This window comes from Muscardinus avellanarius (assembly GCF_963383645.1).
Source record: "Muscardinus avellanarius genome assembly, chromosome: 18".
Taxonomy (NCBI): Eukaryota; Metazoa; Chordata; class Mammalia; order Rodentia; family Gliridae; genus Muscardinus; species Muscardinus avellanarius.
In genome coordinates, this window is record NC_137804.1 from 3,910,329 (window position 1) to 3,927,627 (window position 17,299).

At 44.8% G+C, this 17,299-nt stretch overlaps 1 protein-coding gene across 1 annotated transcript in view; it reads right to left on the reverse strand.

Moving 5' to 3' along the window:
- The window catches only part of SCN10A (sodium voltage-gated channel alpha subunit 10), a gene marked incomplete at both ends in the record, with an annotated part of 91,047 nt that overhangs the window by 37,583 nt on the left and 36,165 nt on the right, over positions 1 to 17,299 (reverse strand). Inside the window, 3 exons of the mRNA XM_080715868.1 lie at positions 8,669 to 8,842; positions 10,550 to 10,788; positions 16,580 to 16,691. Coding sequence (XP_080571994.1) covers positions 8,669 to 8,842; positions 10,550 to 10,788; positions 16,580 to 16,691 — 525 coding nt within the window. The remainder of the gene's footprint in view (positions 1 to 8,668; positions 8,843 to 10,549; positions 10,789 to 16,579; positions 16,692 to 17,299) is intronic.

Here is a 17,299-nt window from a genome sequence, read left to right on the forward strand (position 1 = left end):
CTGGTTGTACCACAAAGACTCGGGTGACAAGACTGGACACTGAGGGAACCTGAACAATCTGGCTGAGCCTGAGCTGAAGCATCGGGCACTGAGGCTTGTTGAAGGGCATTGGCTAAGGGCTTCTATGGTTCCTTGAGTAGTTGAGGAAATGTGTTGGAGATCAGCATGAGAATCTCCTTAAGATAGTGATGCACAATTAAGCTCTTGCTAAACCATAAGCAAAACATGTACATTTCTCACTATGGGACATACACTGAGTCATCATCTATTACTTTTTGCAAAGGACAAGACCAAAGGATCTGGCCACTTGCTGTTCTAGAGATGCTGGCTTGAGGGCCCTACTGTCAGTCAGTCAGTCAATACACTTAGAGTGTCTGCTGTAGGGGCTGTAGGATCATACAACCTGCTGGTGCCTCTGGTACCTAGAATGGGTAGAGGAGGATGCAGCCCACCTGTCCCCATCCCATGTCCCCATCCCTCACCTCTGCCCCATCTCATTGTTTTGACCAGTCCACTCAACTTGGCATGACGTGAAAAGGATTTCTTCATATCATCACATGATAATTTATACAGTCACTTTTCCTAGCTGCTAAATATCCCTTCAAGATCAACAAACCATTTCTTTAGTTAATCTCAGAATCAAAATGAACAGTTTTATTCAGGGGGAACAAAGACTGGAAGGAAGCAAGCCAAGTCGGTCCCAGTGGGTCTCTTTGGATAGAAACGGACTGATTTCTCATCCTAAACTTGTCTGTGTTTCAGCTTTCTTTAATGATGATGCTTCATTTCTGGGACAGAATAAAAAGCAACCTGACATTTGTCCTCTACTAGGGAGGCCACCATTTGGCGACACATGGGCTTTGCGTTTGGGAAAAAGATCAAGAAGACGGTTTAATCTCACGGAAAATCCTGAGTCTCCCTTGGGTCCCTCTTTCTATCCTATATCACAGAAAATGCTGGGTGGTAAAATCTGAAGTGTGTTGATGACCCATCAATACAACCAGCAGTTTTTCAATTCAAAATTAAATAAATAGGAGAATTCACACACCCTCCTCCCAGACCGAAGGGAGGGCTCTTTTTCTGCTTCACTTTCACAAACAGTTGGCATCCTGTGCCTGGTTGTGAGGGACAGCATGGAGATGAGACAAAAATATTGCACATCGCACGCAGGCAGGGCCGGCCATGCAGCCCCCAGAACTTCCTCCTCCTCTTCCAGGGTCACCATACAGGCCACGCATTAAAGGTATCAATGTCCTAAGATTAGCTAATTCTGAATCCCCGAGTTGCTCACTGGAGGAAACACCCCCAGGTGAGCTTTTCAACCAGTGTTGAATGTGCTGGGACACACAGACCTCTATTCTGCCAATTCACAGACTCAGGGGGCACCACTGTCGCCAGCTGCATTTATTATGAATAATGTAGAAACTGGTGCATTGAAAAGAGATACTGCCATTTAAAAAAAAAAAATACAGCTTTCAATAATTCTGGGGGCAGATTGTGAGCCACACGAGTTGGTTGCCAGAGGAGAAAAGGTTTGTAAAGCTTTACTATTGCACGCCAGTTTTAACTATGCTTGTCAAGATATTACAAGAAACTGATGAGCCCAGGAAATATTTGACTGCTGGGTAAGAAATGAAATAAGTAATTGCAAGAAGAAGAAGCAGGCAATAATAACCAGGTGTGATGGTGCATGATTGTAATGCCAATACTTGGGAGGCTGAGACAGGAGGATCGCAGGCAACTTTGCAATTTAGTAAGGCCTTGTTTCAAACTAAGAAAAAAAAATCCCCTGGCACACTCCCATACACACAGTAAAATAAAATAAAGGAAATAGAATCCAGACATTTAGATCCTGGAAGATGTGGGAATGCACGCCACTTCTAGATCCCCAACAATAAGCCACAGGATTACATCTCAGAGTGTCGAAGACATGTTCGATTTTCCAATGACAAGAAGCAGCTCTTAGCAAAGGTTACATCGATGGTGTGGCCACCATTTATCTTGAGAGAGAAAGGCATGAGGTCAAGAAGGCAAAGGAATAAAGGGAATTGAGTACTTTGAAAAGGAATGTACTTCGAGTGCGGAGCTCGCAAGAGATCTGAAGTCTTCTAAGTTTTGGAAGACACTGTGTTGTACAATAAACCATATGCCCTGATTGAAAAAGCTCTGGCCACTTAAAACTTAAAACAAACCTTGGCCTCCCATTTTCCCACAAGCAGGAGGCCAACTTTGAAGGCTGCTGGGCCATCTTCAGATGAGGTGAACTCATCTTAACACTGCTTAAAAGGACTGCTGGCTAGAGTGGGCTGACCTGATTTGGGCAATGTTGCGAGAGAGAAACACATCTTTACTGGGTTCAGCTCCTGAGTTTTTGAGATTATTTGTACCATAGCTAGCATTACGCATGATTATTAGTTAATTTTTTTTTTTGCAATACTGGGATTGAACTTAGGACCTTCCAAATGCTAAGCAAGTGCTCTACCACTGAGCTATACCCCCAGCCCCCCAGTTTCTTTAAAATGCTTAATGTGATAATAAGTTGGGAAGGAATAATTGCAATAAAATTTGTCCTAGAGGAAAGTAAAGATCTCTCTCTCTCTCTCTCTCTCTCTCTCTCTCTCTCTCTCTCTCTCTCTCTCTCTCTCTCTCTCTGTGTGTTACTGGGGATGGAACACAGGGGATTTCTACCTCTGGGAAAACCTCCCAGACCTATTTTATATTTTATTTGGAAACAGGACACTAAGCTTCTGATAACCTCACTAAGTATTTGAGGCTGGCTTCAAATCTGTGCGACCCTCTTGTCTCAGCCTCCCAAGTACTGGGATTACAAGTGCATGCCACCACACCCTGCTGATTTGAGCTAACTTTGATTAAGTTAACTGTCTATACCATAATTTCAAAGGCAATTATTCAAAGAATAAGAAAGAACAGAGGCCGGGCATGATGGCGCACGCTTGTAATCTCAGTATTTGGCGGGCTGAGACAGGAGGATCGCACAGGTTCAAAGCCAGCCTCAGCTACTCAGTGAGGCCCTTTGCAACTCAGTGAGACCCTGTTTCTAAATAAAGAATAAAAAATAGGGCTGGGGTGTTGCTCAGAGGTAGAATTTCCCTGGGTTTCATTGCCAGTACTGCAAAAGAGGGGGAAAAAAAGAAAGAAAAGAAAAAGAAGAAGAAAAAAGAAAAAAGTAAGAAAGAAAAAAAAAAACAGAGAAAAGAATATTTCATTCCTAAATGAGCAAAGAATGAGTTATGACAAGGAAATATATACAATCCACACTAAATCAAGGGGTGGGTCGGGAAATAGATAATAGAGAGATTAAAAAATCTAAATGCATCACATATATTGAATGCATAGCCAAATATGTCAGTATTTACTAAAACAAATGGAATAAATGCTTTGGATAAAGGACAATATTGGATTGTCAGAACTGAGTAAGATTCCCCAATCTGACTATATGCTATTTGCGAGAGATTATAAAAACTCTAATGGCATACAAAGGCTGTAAAGAAAAAGGGTGTATTAAAATATATATTAGGCACACCCCACGCCAAAAGAAAGCAGGGTTATTTAATTAGTATCAGGAAAAGCTATTTTTCAAAGGCAAGAACATTTTTAGCGATAAAGAAGGTCGATCTTAATAATAAAAGTTTCACTTTACCGAGAAGATACAACTTAAAATATGTATGCCCTTAATAATACAGACTCAAGACAGTCATATGAGAAAGAGACATACCATAATCATAGTGGGAGATATTTTTATACACCACCTTCTCAGTAATTGCAAGAACAAGAAGTAGGCAATAAGAACCAGATATAAAATGTACCATGCAATGAAATTTCTCTAGCCAACGGGTATATGCGGTGTGTTGTACCCTACAACCACACAAGACTCTCCTTTTCAAGCACATAAGGAACATTTTCAATACACCGAGCCAGAGAAATCATCAATAAATTTCAAAGGATTAAACTCACGTAGCATATGTTCGCTGACTACAGCACAATTAAGCCAGAACTCAGTGGTAAAAAGATAACTAGGAATACCACATATGTTTAGAAATGAAGAACCCCACTTCTAATTAACCTTTGAGTCAAAGAATAAATCAAAGTTGAAATGAGGCAATAGTTAAAACCGAACAACAAAGAGAATTCTACATGTTGAAGCAGTTCTTAGAAGGAAATTGAAGCCTTGGATATACTGCAAAAGAAAAGGGACCGAAAATTGTATCTTCAGAAGTTAGTAAAGAACAAAATTTGTGAAGCGGAGGATGTGATTAAGATAAGACGCAGGATTAACAGAAATAGGAAAACATCAATGATGTAGAGGGGGTCGATACGTTAAAAGTTAGTCCTTTGAAAAAACCAACTAAATTGATGATCGTTGGCAAAACTAATGAAAAAGGATAAGAGAAAGCACATGTCATTTTGATTAGGGAGAGTATGACAGATTTTAAGAGGTAAGAGCAGGGCAGGTACAAGTTTATGCCAATGAAATTGAAATTTAGACAGGGAGGAAAATTCTTGGAAAAATAACTTACCCAAACCAATTCGTGAAAATAGAAAACCCTAGTTTCATAGCTATTCAGGAAGTTAAATCAGGAGCAAAAAACTTGACCTCCAGCTGGCTTCACTGTTGAACTCTAGCAAGCTCACTAAGGAACAACTAATTTCAATCTTACTCAAAGATTGGGTGTAGAGCAAGAGGAATAGTTCTCGACATTTTTTATGTAGGCTAGACTAACCTTGATATTTTAATACCAAAACCTGATGAGAATTAGATAAAGAAAATTAAAGGACAAAATTACTCATCAATATGGATGCAAAAATCTTAAGTAAATTATTAGCAAATGGAATTTTCCAATGTATTAAAAATGCATCGTGATCAAGTTGGGTATATCCCAGGAATGCAAAACTGATTTAACATGAAAAGTTAATTAATATAATTCACCACTTTAATAGATTAAAGAAGAAAATCCCCTGATTACCTTACATGCAGAACAATGGTGTGCTAAAATTAAACACCCATTTGTGATAAATATTTTTTAACAAAAAAGAACTTCCTCAACTGATAAAGGTTTTTTATTTTTAAAGAATCCTGCCACAAATGTCAGGCTTGGTGACATATTGAAAACATTTTCTTTGCAATCAGGAAAATAGCAAGGATGTCAGCTATTAACACTTGTTTTCAACAGTGTGCTGGATGTTCTAACCAGCACAATACCGCAGTAAAAAGAATCAAATGGTAGAAGGATTAGAAAAAAAGAAACAAAACTAATTATTTGCACATAATATGCTGTGTTAAAAATTTAAAGTATAAACCATCATAATTAATAAAAAATTGAATACAAACATCTTAAATATCAAAATGCTAACAACAAGAAAAGAACATTGAAAAATATGGGAGTCCTCATGAGGAAACTATAAAACCTTAATGGAAAAATGATAAAACTTTATTGGGTTGAAATAAATGGGAAGTACACTCTTCATGGATCAGAAGATTATATGTCATAAAGCTTACATTTCTTCCCAATTTAATTATTATAGATGATTGCAGCCCCAAAGAAAAGAAAAAAAAAACCCAAGAGTTGTAGGTATATGTTGGTACGTAACTTGGCAAGCTGATTTTCAAATGAATGTGAAAGTGCAGAGGTCAACACATTTTTAGGGTAGGTTGAGGCGGATGGTTTGTCTTATAGAAACAGACATATCCAAGGCTGCGGTAATTAAGACAGCGTGGTACTTGAAGAAAGGTAAACAACGGGCCAACGGAACATCGTCCTGAATGATGGAGAGAGAAATGATGCTATTTGGCAAGAGAGAAGGAAAAAGCAAGAAGAAAGACAGGAGGTGTTCACGCTCTCCTTTGTTCCTCTCCTGTTCCTGACTTTCTTTCCTTCAGCCAATCAACAGGCATTTATTGGGTCCTTAGTTATGTGATAAGCGAGAAAACTCTGGTTCTGGTGACACGGAGTATCAGGGTATGGTGATGGTAAAGGACAGGTTGATTTGACCTGTGAATCCAGCTGTAGGAAGCACAGTGGGAGAGCTCTGTGAGGAGATGATGCCTGAGTCGAACCCAGAGGGTGGGATTTACTGACCCAAGCGAAGACTCAGAGGAAAGCCTTCCAGGCTGAGGGAATCGACGCAGAAAGGCCTAGAGCCAGGAAAAGTTAAGTTACATGTGAGGAAGAGGGAGGAGGCCTCTCTGGATGGAGCAAAGTAGGCAAGAGGAGGTTGCTTGGAGAGGTGGACAAGGCCCGGTCATGCAGAACCTTGAACAGCATTGCAAGGACTTTGGATTTTTATTCTCAGAGCAATGGAGAATCATATAACCAAAGAGTTATATTTTGGGTTGTTTCTGACTTTGTGGGACCAGAATAAAGAAGTGTATAGGCCTTAAGATAGCGAGCTTCTGTTCGCTAAAGCATACCAAAAAGATTCATGTTTTATGAGCTTACTGTCTTGGGGCGCTTCCAGGGCATGGGGGATGGACTCTTGTTTTCTCAAGGATGGTGTAAGGATGTTTCACCCTGACCATCTGCATAGGTGCCTGGCCGTTGTCATCGCTTTCTAGATACCTGGAGAAATCTGCCCTTCTGCAAATGAGACTTAATTCTGATCTTCCAAAATGTCCAGATACAGAGAAAGAGTCCTACGAGCCCAGTCTGCCTTTCTCCTCCCTGGGATGGGGAGGGCACCATTAGTTTTGGTAACAGCATCAACCAGTGGCCTGAAAGTGTCTCAGGATATACTTTATTTGCCCTTTAGAGCATTATTATTTTTTTTTTAAACAATGAGTTAGCAACTCAAATCTAAACTTAATAGTTTAGATTTAGAGTGTCCCCCTAGCCCTTGTGGAAACAAGGTAGCCATGTTGGAAGTGGGGCTTTGCTGCTAAGGAGGGGACCCTGGGGGTGGGGCCTTCAGGATCATATATCCTTCCCCCTCCCTGGCTCACTCTCTGGTTTCCAGCCTCCATGACGTGAGAGCAGAGCCCTCTCTCTCTCTCTCTCTCTCTCTCTCTCTCTCTCTCTCTCTCTCTCTCTCTTTCTCTCTCTCTCTCTCTCTCTGCTTTCAGCTACCCTACTCTGAGCTCCCAAGACCCAGCCTGCCATCGACTAAACTCCAAGACTTCCAAAACACTGTAAGTAAACCTTCCTTCCCCTAAGTTCTGTGGTCAGTGGTCTTGGATTATTATCAGTGAGAATGTTTTCTGAGACACAGCCAATATTAAACACATTCACACAGAAGTATAGACTTCTGGTTTCTCACAAAAAATTAGAAGCTGGCCACCTCTTTGGCATAAGTCACACTGATTTCTATGTAAATACCCCTCGGTAGGGTTGTGCACTGTGCTGGGTCTGCCCGGGCCTGATCACCTCCCTATCTACCTGAGGCAAATATCCAGGGCTAGGACTGCTTCTTTGATCAACTTTACTAAATTGCCCACAGGCATTTGAATTTTCCATCCAACCAGGGATGTTGGATGGAACATCCCTGGCACCCATGATAGGGTACCAAGAAGACTTTCTGTCCTGGGTCTCACTGACACTCCACCCATGTGACCTCTTCAGCTCCCAGGTGGCTAACATTTGGAGCTCCAGGGCTCCAGTTGGCACTGAACGAATACTGAGAACAAGGGGCTCACGCTAACAGCTATACAAAGGTCAACTCCCTCCAGACAGCCTGGGGACTTGGGAGGCTCCAGTGACCCCGCACTTGCCTCCGGGGAATCTGACAGCTTTGGTGGACAGATGCAGCTCTGGTAAGAGTGGGTAACCTGGGCATGGTGGCACATCCCCGGTAGTTGAGAGGCTGAGACAGAAGGATCTTGGGGTTGAAGCCAGAGCTTCAGCAATTTAATAAGACCCTGTTTCAAAATAGAAAATAAAACAGGGCTGGGGGTTTAGCTTGGAGGTAGAGTGCTTCTGGATCTCTAGGTTCAACCCTCAGTTCCAAAAAAAAAGAGAAAAAAGAAAAGAAAAAAAACCCAGGAGTGGGTCGTTTGCAGGCAAAGGGCCAGGAGCAACCTGATTGAAGGCCTTCTCCTATAGAGGGTGTCTGGAGCTGAGTTTGGAAAAGAGCCTTCACATCAGGCTAATGGGTGCATTTTGGGGCGTGCAAGGTACGTGAGACTTTGACCTGTGATCTGGGCACCAAAGCAAGGGGAAAATGACTTTGAGCTGGAAGGAGCGGGACACAGGAGTCGGGCGACCTGGACTTGAGACCTAGGTCTGCCGCTTGCCAGCTCTCTCGGAGGCTGGGAGACTTTGGGGTCCACATTTAGCCATCCTGTGTGTCTGTTTTTCTCATTATTCCCTTGGGTTACAGAAGGGACCATCTCTCCGGGGTGTTGTGAGCATAAGACGAGGGACACTAGGTCAGAGGTGTAGCACCATGCCTCACACATCGCAAGCGCTCAGTGAAGATTGGCTGCTATGATTTATAGTTATTATTTGATAAGAGAACAGCATAGTTCTTGGAAGGTCCCTCTTGGCACAGATGAGGAGACCAGGGCTCGAGGAGGAGAAAGCACATCTCCACTTGGAATCAGTGAAAAGCTGGGGCCAGAGAACCAAGTCCCCAGGCTCTCCGGACCCATGCCTGCCTCCCTCCCTCCCACGGGAACAGGAGAGGAAGAGAAGAACGTGTTAAAAAAACACGTTACCAAGCGGAAGGTCCGCAGCACGGACAGGCTGCCCTTCTTGGCCATGCTGAGCTCCAGCAGGCTCACGGTTACAATGATACAGTCGAAGATATTCCACTTCTTCTGGAAGTAATAGTAGGGGTCAAAGGCGATGATTTTGAAGACCATCTCAGCAGTAAAAAATATGGTAAATACCTGTGGATGGAAACAGGTTTTTGTCACAGTGGGGTCTTTGGGGCCCAGGGACAGTGACAGGCAGGGCAAGAGGAAAACACCTTGTTTACAAAAGAGTTAATCCTCTTAATCTTCTTTCCTTTCCTTTCTATATCAACTCTAAATTGAACATGACCTCTTAGTACTTGGGAGGCTGAGGCAGGAGGAGTGCAGGTTCAAGACCAGCCTCAGCAATTTAGCAAGAGTCCCAGCAACCTACTGAGATTCTGTGTCCAAACAAAAGTAAAAAGGCTAGGGGCGGGGAGGTTTAGCTTGGAGGTAGAGTGCCCCTGGGTTCAATATCCACCACCACAACAAGAAACAGATAAATAAGTATATAAATAAACAAATAAATATGGGTTTGGAGGTATAGCTCAGTGATTGTAGAATGCCCCTGGGTTCAATCCCCAGTACACAAAATAAAAATAAATGTATAAATAACAAAAGAGCCGGGGGTTAGCTTGAAGGTAGAATGCCAGAGTTCAATCCCCAGTACCCCTGTACCAAAACAAAACAAAACTAAAAATAGCTGCGGAAAAAAGGGCTGGGGATGTAGCTTAGTGGTAGAACACTTGCCTACCTTCAATACCTGGTACCACCAACAATAAAAAAAAAACCCGAAATGCTGGTTGTTTGCTGGGCGTGGTGGCGCACGCTTATAATCCCTGCGCTTGGGGGCGGAGACAGGAGGATCGCGAAGGTTTGAAGCCAGCTGCGCTGGATTAAGAGACTCTGTTTCCAAATTTTAAAAAGTATAAAATAGGTTTGGGAGTGTAGCCCGGAAGTCGAAGGCTTTCCAGGAACCCCAGTACCACAAAAAAAAAAAAAAAAAAAAAAAAAAAAAGAAAGAAAGAAAGAAAGAAAGAAAAAAAATAACGATGGAAAATTAAAGTGGCACCGTCTACACTGGATGCAGGAGGACTACTGCCCTCACACGCATTCCCTTCTTCCCCTTCCTTCCTTCCTCCAGCTTCTGTGCTCCGGTGACAGCCTTGAAAATGATAACCCACTGTTAGCTGCGCTCATAAAAGTCATGAAACAAGAAGAAAGCCTGGAAGGCCGCAGGCCGTCGCCAGGCATGTGACATTTGTGCTCTCTTATTTTCTTTTTTTATTTTTTTGCAGGTCTGGGGATGGAACTCAGGGGCATTCTACCTCCGAGCTACACCCCCTACCATACTTTTTATTCTTTATTTTCTCAGAGCTACACCCCCTACCCTACTGTTTTATTCTTTATTTTGAAACAGGGTCTCACTGAATTGCAGAGCCTCCCTAAGTAGCTGAGGCTGTCTGCGAACCGATCCTCCGGTCTCAGCCTCCGGAAGGCTGGGATTACAAGCATGCGCCACCATGCTCGCTCGGCTGTGCTCCTTTCAAAGTAGGGGCCGCTGAGATGCAGAGGATTCGAGTGGCCGTCCCAGAGCAAGGGGGATCAGCTATTCTAGCTCAGGGCTCTCTCTGTCCACCTCCCCGGACTGGTTCATCCCAAAGCAATTCCAGCTCAGCCGGGCTCCTCCTGCACCGGGGTGCACGGGACCCCAGGGTTGCCCTTAGCTAGGGAGTTGGCACACAGCCCCGCCCTGCCGAGGATATGCCCATAGAGGCCCCGCCCCGCGGGCCCCACCCACAGAGGTCCGCCCACCGAGGCCCCGCCCCCGACGAGGCCCCGCCCCGCCGGCAGCTCACTCACGATGTTGCCGATTTGCAGCATGGCATCGAAGGTGGCGCTCATGCCGTGGTGCTCCATGGCCATGAACAACGTGTTCACCACGATGCACAGGGTGATGGTGAGCTCGGCAAAGGGGTCCGTCACCAGCTCAAAGAGGCTCGCCTTGAGCTTCACCCAGGTGGGGCAGCACTCCCAGATCAGATACTTCTGAGCCAGGCGGGTGAGGCAGGGTGGGCACCGCCGCTCAGACTCCTCGAGCTCTGCGTGGCGGGGGGGGGGTCAGTGACAAGCTGTCAGCCACGTGCCACCATGTTGTGGCCACGCCCTAACTCCCACCTCCCGGGTCCGGACTTCGCTGTCTCCCCATCTCTGCTCACCCCGTGAATCCTGCAGCTGAGACCGCTGCCGGCTCCCGCGGCCTGCGGGCCCGCCACCCTTACACAATTCTACCATGCCGATTGCTCACGGGATGTCTGCCCTTCTCAGTTTATCCAGGTTAGACTTCGCGCCCCTCCCTCTGTGTTTTGCCCCTCGCATCCTGCATCAAACTTGCCTGGCAAAGTACCAACTCTGAATACACCCGGTGTGCGGATTACTCTGCACTCAGCCAGCAGAGCCTGGCTGACAGAATTCAGAACCACGCTTACTGGGCCCACAGGGACCCAGGAGTCCTGGTGTGTCCCGGACCTGCACTCCTGCTCTGTTTCTGGATTTCAGTCCAGCCCTTCCAGCTTCCAGGATATTACTGCTTACTTCCTCCTCTGTCCTCGGTCCTCCAACTCCTCACTCTGCTCATGAGCGCCTTCCTATGTGACTCAGAATAAGGAATCTCACATCAAGAACTTCTTCCGCCCGCTAAATGTCCAGTGCATTTGCAAGTGCACCCCGTTTCCCTCTCCCTCCCTTACTCTGCTCCTCTGGCCTGTGTGGGGCCCTTCCTCTCTCACCAGCTCAAGGCCTGTGTTGACCCCTCTTTCCCTCCTGGACTGTCCCCGTCAGCATGCAAACAGGCTTGAATTATTTTTCGATTTCGTCAAAGGTCGCCCTGGAACCTATGCTCTCCTTCATCTGCTGCCCTCTTGTTAGCAAAATTCCTTTTGAGAGTTTTCTGCACTCAGTTTCCACATTCTCACCTCCTCTTCTGTTTGCAGAGCGTGGCTTTGTTTTTCTGTTTTGATCCTGGGTTTGGACATTGTGGTGGTCTCCCTCTGAGCGACACCCTCAGCTCTTTCAAGTTTTGTTTTTATTTATTTTTACCTTTCGTGGTACTGAGGCTGGAACCCAGGGGCCTTCTACCTCTGAGCTACACCCATGTTTTATTCTTTATTTTGAAACAGGGTTTCGCTGAGTTGCAGAGGGCCTCACTAAGCAGCTGAGGCTGTCCAGGAACTGCGATCCTCCTGTCTCAGCCTCCCAAAGGCTGGGATTACAAGCTTGCACCACCTTGCCCGGTTCTTCCTAAGTTGCCTTGGCAGGCCTTGAACCTGTGATCCTCCCGTCTCAGCCTCCCAAGCACTGAGATTACAGGTGCGCACCACCGCACCCGGCTTGGAATTTGGCTCTTGCTCCTTTGAAATGGTTACTTTTCAGTCCTCACCTTCCTTCACCTCTCACAACACCCCATCGAGTTCGTCATGGTGTCTTTGAAGCCTGGTGTCCCTTTGGCCCCCTAGGACCTCACGGTATCATTTTTTCTCCTGAATCAGTGACTGATTCTTCTCAGCTTCCTTTGCAGGGTTTAAATGTTGGAGAACTCAGAACATTTTCTCTTTTATCCTCTCTCTAAGTAATTTCATTAAATTATATGTCCTTAAAAACATTTTGATACTGATGCCCCCAAATTACAGGTCTCGCTTTTAATCTCCCTCTTGAAAACTAGGATCGTTTCTCTAGCTTCCTCTGTTAAATTTCTACTTGGATGTGCAACTGAGGCCACTGCTGTGGAGGACAATCTCGTAGTATTAATGTCATCTGCAAACCCCACTGCACGGCACGTATCCTGTAGCTCTACCAACCTACGTGGACAGATGATCTCCATTGTTTCCAATAATAATAAAGGAAGTAGCTAGTACATTATGAAAAATGATGAATCAGATTGATTAGTGATGATCTAGAAAAATCTTCATATGTGGGTGCTTATGTATACATAGAACACTGCTCGACGGATACAAGAGAAGTTGGAGGTGTGTTGGAAGGCAGGGGTAGGGGTAGGGCCTTTAGGGGGGAGGACATAGTTTTCACTGCACACAAATTTGTAGTGCGTACAGTTTTATAATACGTATTATTTTCAAAATAAAACGAGTCTATACAAGCCAGGCATGGTGGCACATGCTTATAATACCAGTACTTGGGAGGCTGAAAAAAGAGGATCACAGGTTCAAGGCCAGCCTCAGCTACTTAGTGAGGCCCTTCACAACTTAGTGAGACCCTGTTTTGAAATAAAGAATAAAAAATAGGGCTGGGGTGTAGCTCGGAGGTAAAATGCCCTGGTTCTATTCCTAGAATTGAAAAAAAAAAGATGTGTACTCCCAAATTTTGCTAACAGTACCTTTTTCTCATTGGTACTTAAAAATTTCATATGTAGTCAGATTTACTGTGTTTTGCATGTCTTCTTGCATTCACGTTTTGCATACAAAGCCTTTCTCACTACAAGGCTTAAAAGATTCCTATCCACATTTTCTTTCTTCTCTTGTAGTATTACTTTCATTTAAAATGTTGGTGCATTTGTAGTTTATTTGGAAGAAGGAGTAACATATTCACGAAGCTCATTTATTTCAATCACTGGTATTTATACCCACAAGAATCTGAAATGGTATTTTGTCATGTCATCTCCGTATATCCACATACTTTCATATATATCTGTCCATTTCTTTCTCATTGATTGAATTACTTATTTTCCTTTTCAAGCTGCTTTACCTACTGTGATTTTTTTTTTTTTTTTTTTTTTTTTGGTATTGTGCTAGGGATTGAACTCGGGGACATTCTGCCTCTGAGCGACACCCCAGCCTTATTTTATTTTCTATTTGAAGACAGGGTCTTGCTAAGTTGCCGAGGCTAGCTGAGAAACTGCAATCCTCCTGTCTCAGCTTCCCAAGTACTGAGGTTGCGGGCTATACCACCCCACCTGGTACTACTGTGAATTTTTGAAACCACATATATAAAAACTGGCAGAGCACAGTTCTCCAAAGAAGTTGGCACATTCTGGGAGCAAAATCAATAATCCCTATTTGGAACAGAAGTAAAGCTTCCCCAGACCTATTTTGGCACTAAAGAGAAGCACAGAAATTAGTGTGCAGTGGGGAAGCCAGCCTCACACGCTGTGAGGCACGAGGGGAAGAGGCTCAGCTTTCTAAGCAGCATAAACATATTGCGATTGAGCGGGAGATACAGAGGTTAAAAGGATCATCCCCTTGCTGGCTTGAAACATCATGATGGTGCCTCTCCAGAAGAATCTTCAGAAGGAACTCCCCTTCCCACCCTCCTTGACAATTAAAGAGTTCTCCTCCTCCAAATAATGGCCAAAGTCTCTACTTGTGTATCCTCTCTTGCCACGGCAGGAATCTGTTGAATATTCAATTTTCCCCTGATCTTTGGTCTCTCCTTTTTTTCCCCACAGATCAGCCTCATCAGCATGTAAATATGCTCAAAACAAATAAACCCCCCAGATATAAGACCCCCCAGAAAACTCCTTCAACTCTACCTACTCCTTGACATCATCTTACTCTCCCCTTCCCCTCGTGGTCAAAAAGTCTTCCTCACACCAGGTCTCCATGTCTATACCTCTCACTCCCTCTCCAGGCTCCTTCAATATGGCCCCAGTCTACTCCCCTACTCCCCCAGGCCTCGTATGCTCAGGTTGCCGAAGACATCCAAGAGAAAAAGGCCCCTGCATTCTCTCCAGGCTCCACTGTACTTCATCTTTTTATAGCTTTGCCTTTGTTGAACTTTCTATTCCATTCTGTTCTTCCAGAAGGAGTTCAGACTCTTGGCCTCTGCACTGTATTCGTCTGGGCCCTTTCCTATTTCTGCACCTTCCTTATCAGTCTCCTCTGATAGCCCCATCTCTTCTGCACAGCTACTAAACATGTAGTATCTCAGAACTCTGTCCTGAGCAAGTTTCTCTTCTTATTTAATCATCTCTAGGTCTTCTTATCCCCTTGCATTTTTTTTCAGAATTGTCATCTGTCTTCAGTTTGCTATCAAATATGCATCCCTAAAGCTACTCAGTTATCACGAAGCCAGGACATTCCTACCTGGATATTCCAAAGGTACCCGCCACCCAACATGGTCCAGACTCCACTCCTAAATGTCCCCTCTCGTCTTTCCTCAGAGAAGCCTTCTCTCCCCCTAAAGTTCTCCCTTCCTGCATCATCGCACCTGCATCCCATCAGCTGCTAACACCAAAACCATGAGCATCATCAGGTCCTGACTCTCTGCCCCTTACATAGCTTGGAAACCCTCCCATTTCCCATCATCCCTGCTGCTCCTTCCCCAGAGTCCAAACACTGCCATCTCTCACTTGGTTTCCCTGACAACATGCTCCCCTTGCAAATCCCTTCTCTACAAGTATTCAGGTTAACCTTCACTAAATGCAAACACACCTCCCCGTCTCCAGTACTTCCACATCTTAACTATGGTCTAGGCGGCTTGTAGATCTGGCCCCAGCTCATCTCTCCAGCCTTATTTTGAACCCCTCTCCATTCCACTGTATATGTCCCAGCTACATCAGGCTTTTCATTTCTGCCTAGAAGGCTTCTTTACCATCTTTCCCTTAGCATCCTGCTCTTCTTCAAGACTCTCAGCACCCCAGTAATCACTTGTTCCCAATCTTCTCTCCTGCTAAGTGTGAGCTGATCAGTCCTCACTGCTGGGATTCTGCTGCTGGTCTTCTGATTTGGACAATTGTTACATCTCAGCTTGTATGCCAAGCAAACCCGAGCTCAATGAATTGCCAAGTACTAATTGTTGGGCCAAACTTTCTCTTCTTTTCTTCTTTCCTCCTTTGTACTGAGAATTGAATTCAGGGGCATTCTATCTCAGAGCTATAACTCCAGCCCTTTTTATTTTGAAACAGGATCTGGCAAAGTTGCTGGCCCTGAACCTACAATCTTCCTGTCTCAGCCTACCAAGAACTGGGATTGCAGGCATTCATGACCATGCCTGGCCTTTAATCCAGTTTTCTTTTTTTAAAAAAAGTTTTTATTATTCATTACACACTCCCTCCAATAAGGATTCAGCCCAGGGCTGGGAGGAAAGTGCCCAAGGGCCCCTCTCAGGAGCACACCAACACTTGAACTGCCTTTTTCCTCTCTAGCCCAGAACAATTTAGTTTGTCTAGGGCAGATAAATAACTGCATATAACTAAAGCAATATTCTCCACACCCTGAAGCAAAATCAAATTCGGATTACAAAAGGCTTCTTACTCAGGGTGGGGAGCCATTTTTCTGGGCCCTTATGTGTATGAACGCCATGACCCAGCACCAGCCCCTTTCTACCTCCACTCCTTGGCTGGGTGTAAGGAACTGGAACTTAGACAAGTCCCTAAGAAGACCGAGCGGATTCCCACCTGATGAACAGAACTCAGAATTGACGAGGATTTAGAGAAATAAACTGAATAATTTGCTTAAATTATCTTTCAGTGTTCAGCATGACAAAAGCTTGAGACAGAAATTAAATTACACCTGTGGAAGTTCTAGCCATGAAATAAAATGGGAAGGTAATTTTGCCGTGCTAGAAAATTAAAGACTGTTCAATTTCTTGCACACCTGAGAGGTGACCTAAAATCCTCTGGTGCCTGTCAGATCTCTTTTTAAAATCTAGCTTTCTGAATGCACATGAAGCAGATGCTAATTGGGACAAGAGGTGAACTGGGGCATTTCATTCATTAGATTCTTTGGATTTTGAAAAATTATGCATATAAAAATTACATTAGTAAAGGATGATGGAGCCAGGGGGATTAGAAGGAGGGCGTATTTAGGATCTGGGGACACAGAGACACAGGTGAGGCTCATGATGGACCAGCGGATGGATATTCCCCTGAGCAGCACTTACCCTCAATGACAGAGGTCATGATACTGACAACACTCATCGCTCTTTGGGCTCGGAAAGGTTCATTCAAATATTCAGCCGACAAAAAAGCCTTCTTCTGCCCTACATCAGACACCTGCGGAGACACAGAGGTTCAGAACACTTTCCCAACCTGAGGTCTTCGGTGGCAAAGTTGGCCTCTTACAGGCCAGGCTCAGATGGTGGTGAGCTGCCCCTTTGTTTGTGGTTGGGCCTGGAGAACGGGGCTGGTGCTTGGACTTGGAGTAGGAGTGCCAGCATGAGTATCAGGGCAGAGAGCTGAGATGTCACCGAGCTCAGGATGAACACACCCAAGCCCTGCAAGCTCCTTGTCTAGGATAGGACTTGGGCACCTGGGTGGTGATGGGGCTGCCTCAGAGGTGTCTGAAGTTTTGTGAAAGCTACAGGAACAGTGGGTTGGGCAGTCCAGGCTTCTTCTGGACAGAGTATGCGCCATGGCCAACCTTCCTGACCTCCCTTCTAATAGGCTCGTTTCTCTCCCCATCCCCCAGCCCACTTCCAGTCCCACATCATCTCCTGCTTTCTGCAGGGACCATCTGTGTGTCTTGATTGTCCAGCTGTAAGATGTCTATATAGACACGCCCTCACCTTCTGGCTCTGATCAGGTTTGGCCAATGGAAGGCGGGCACAGGATATGAGAGACAGAAGGAGAGACTGGTCAGGTATTCTTCTTCCTGGGTATTG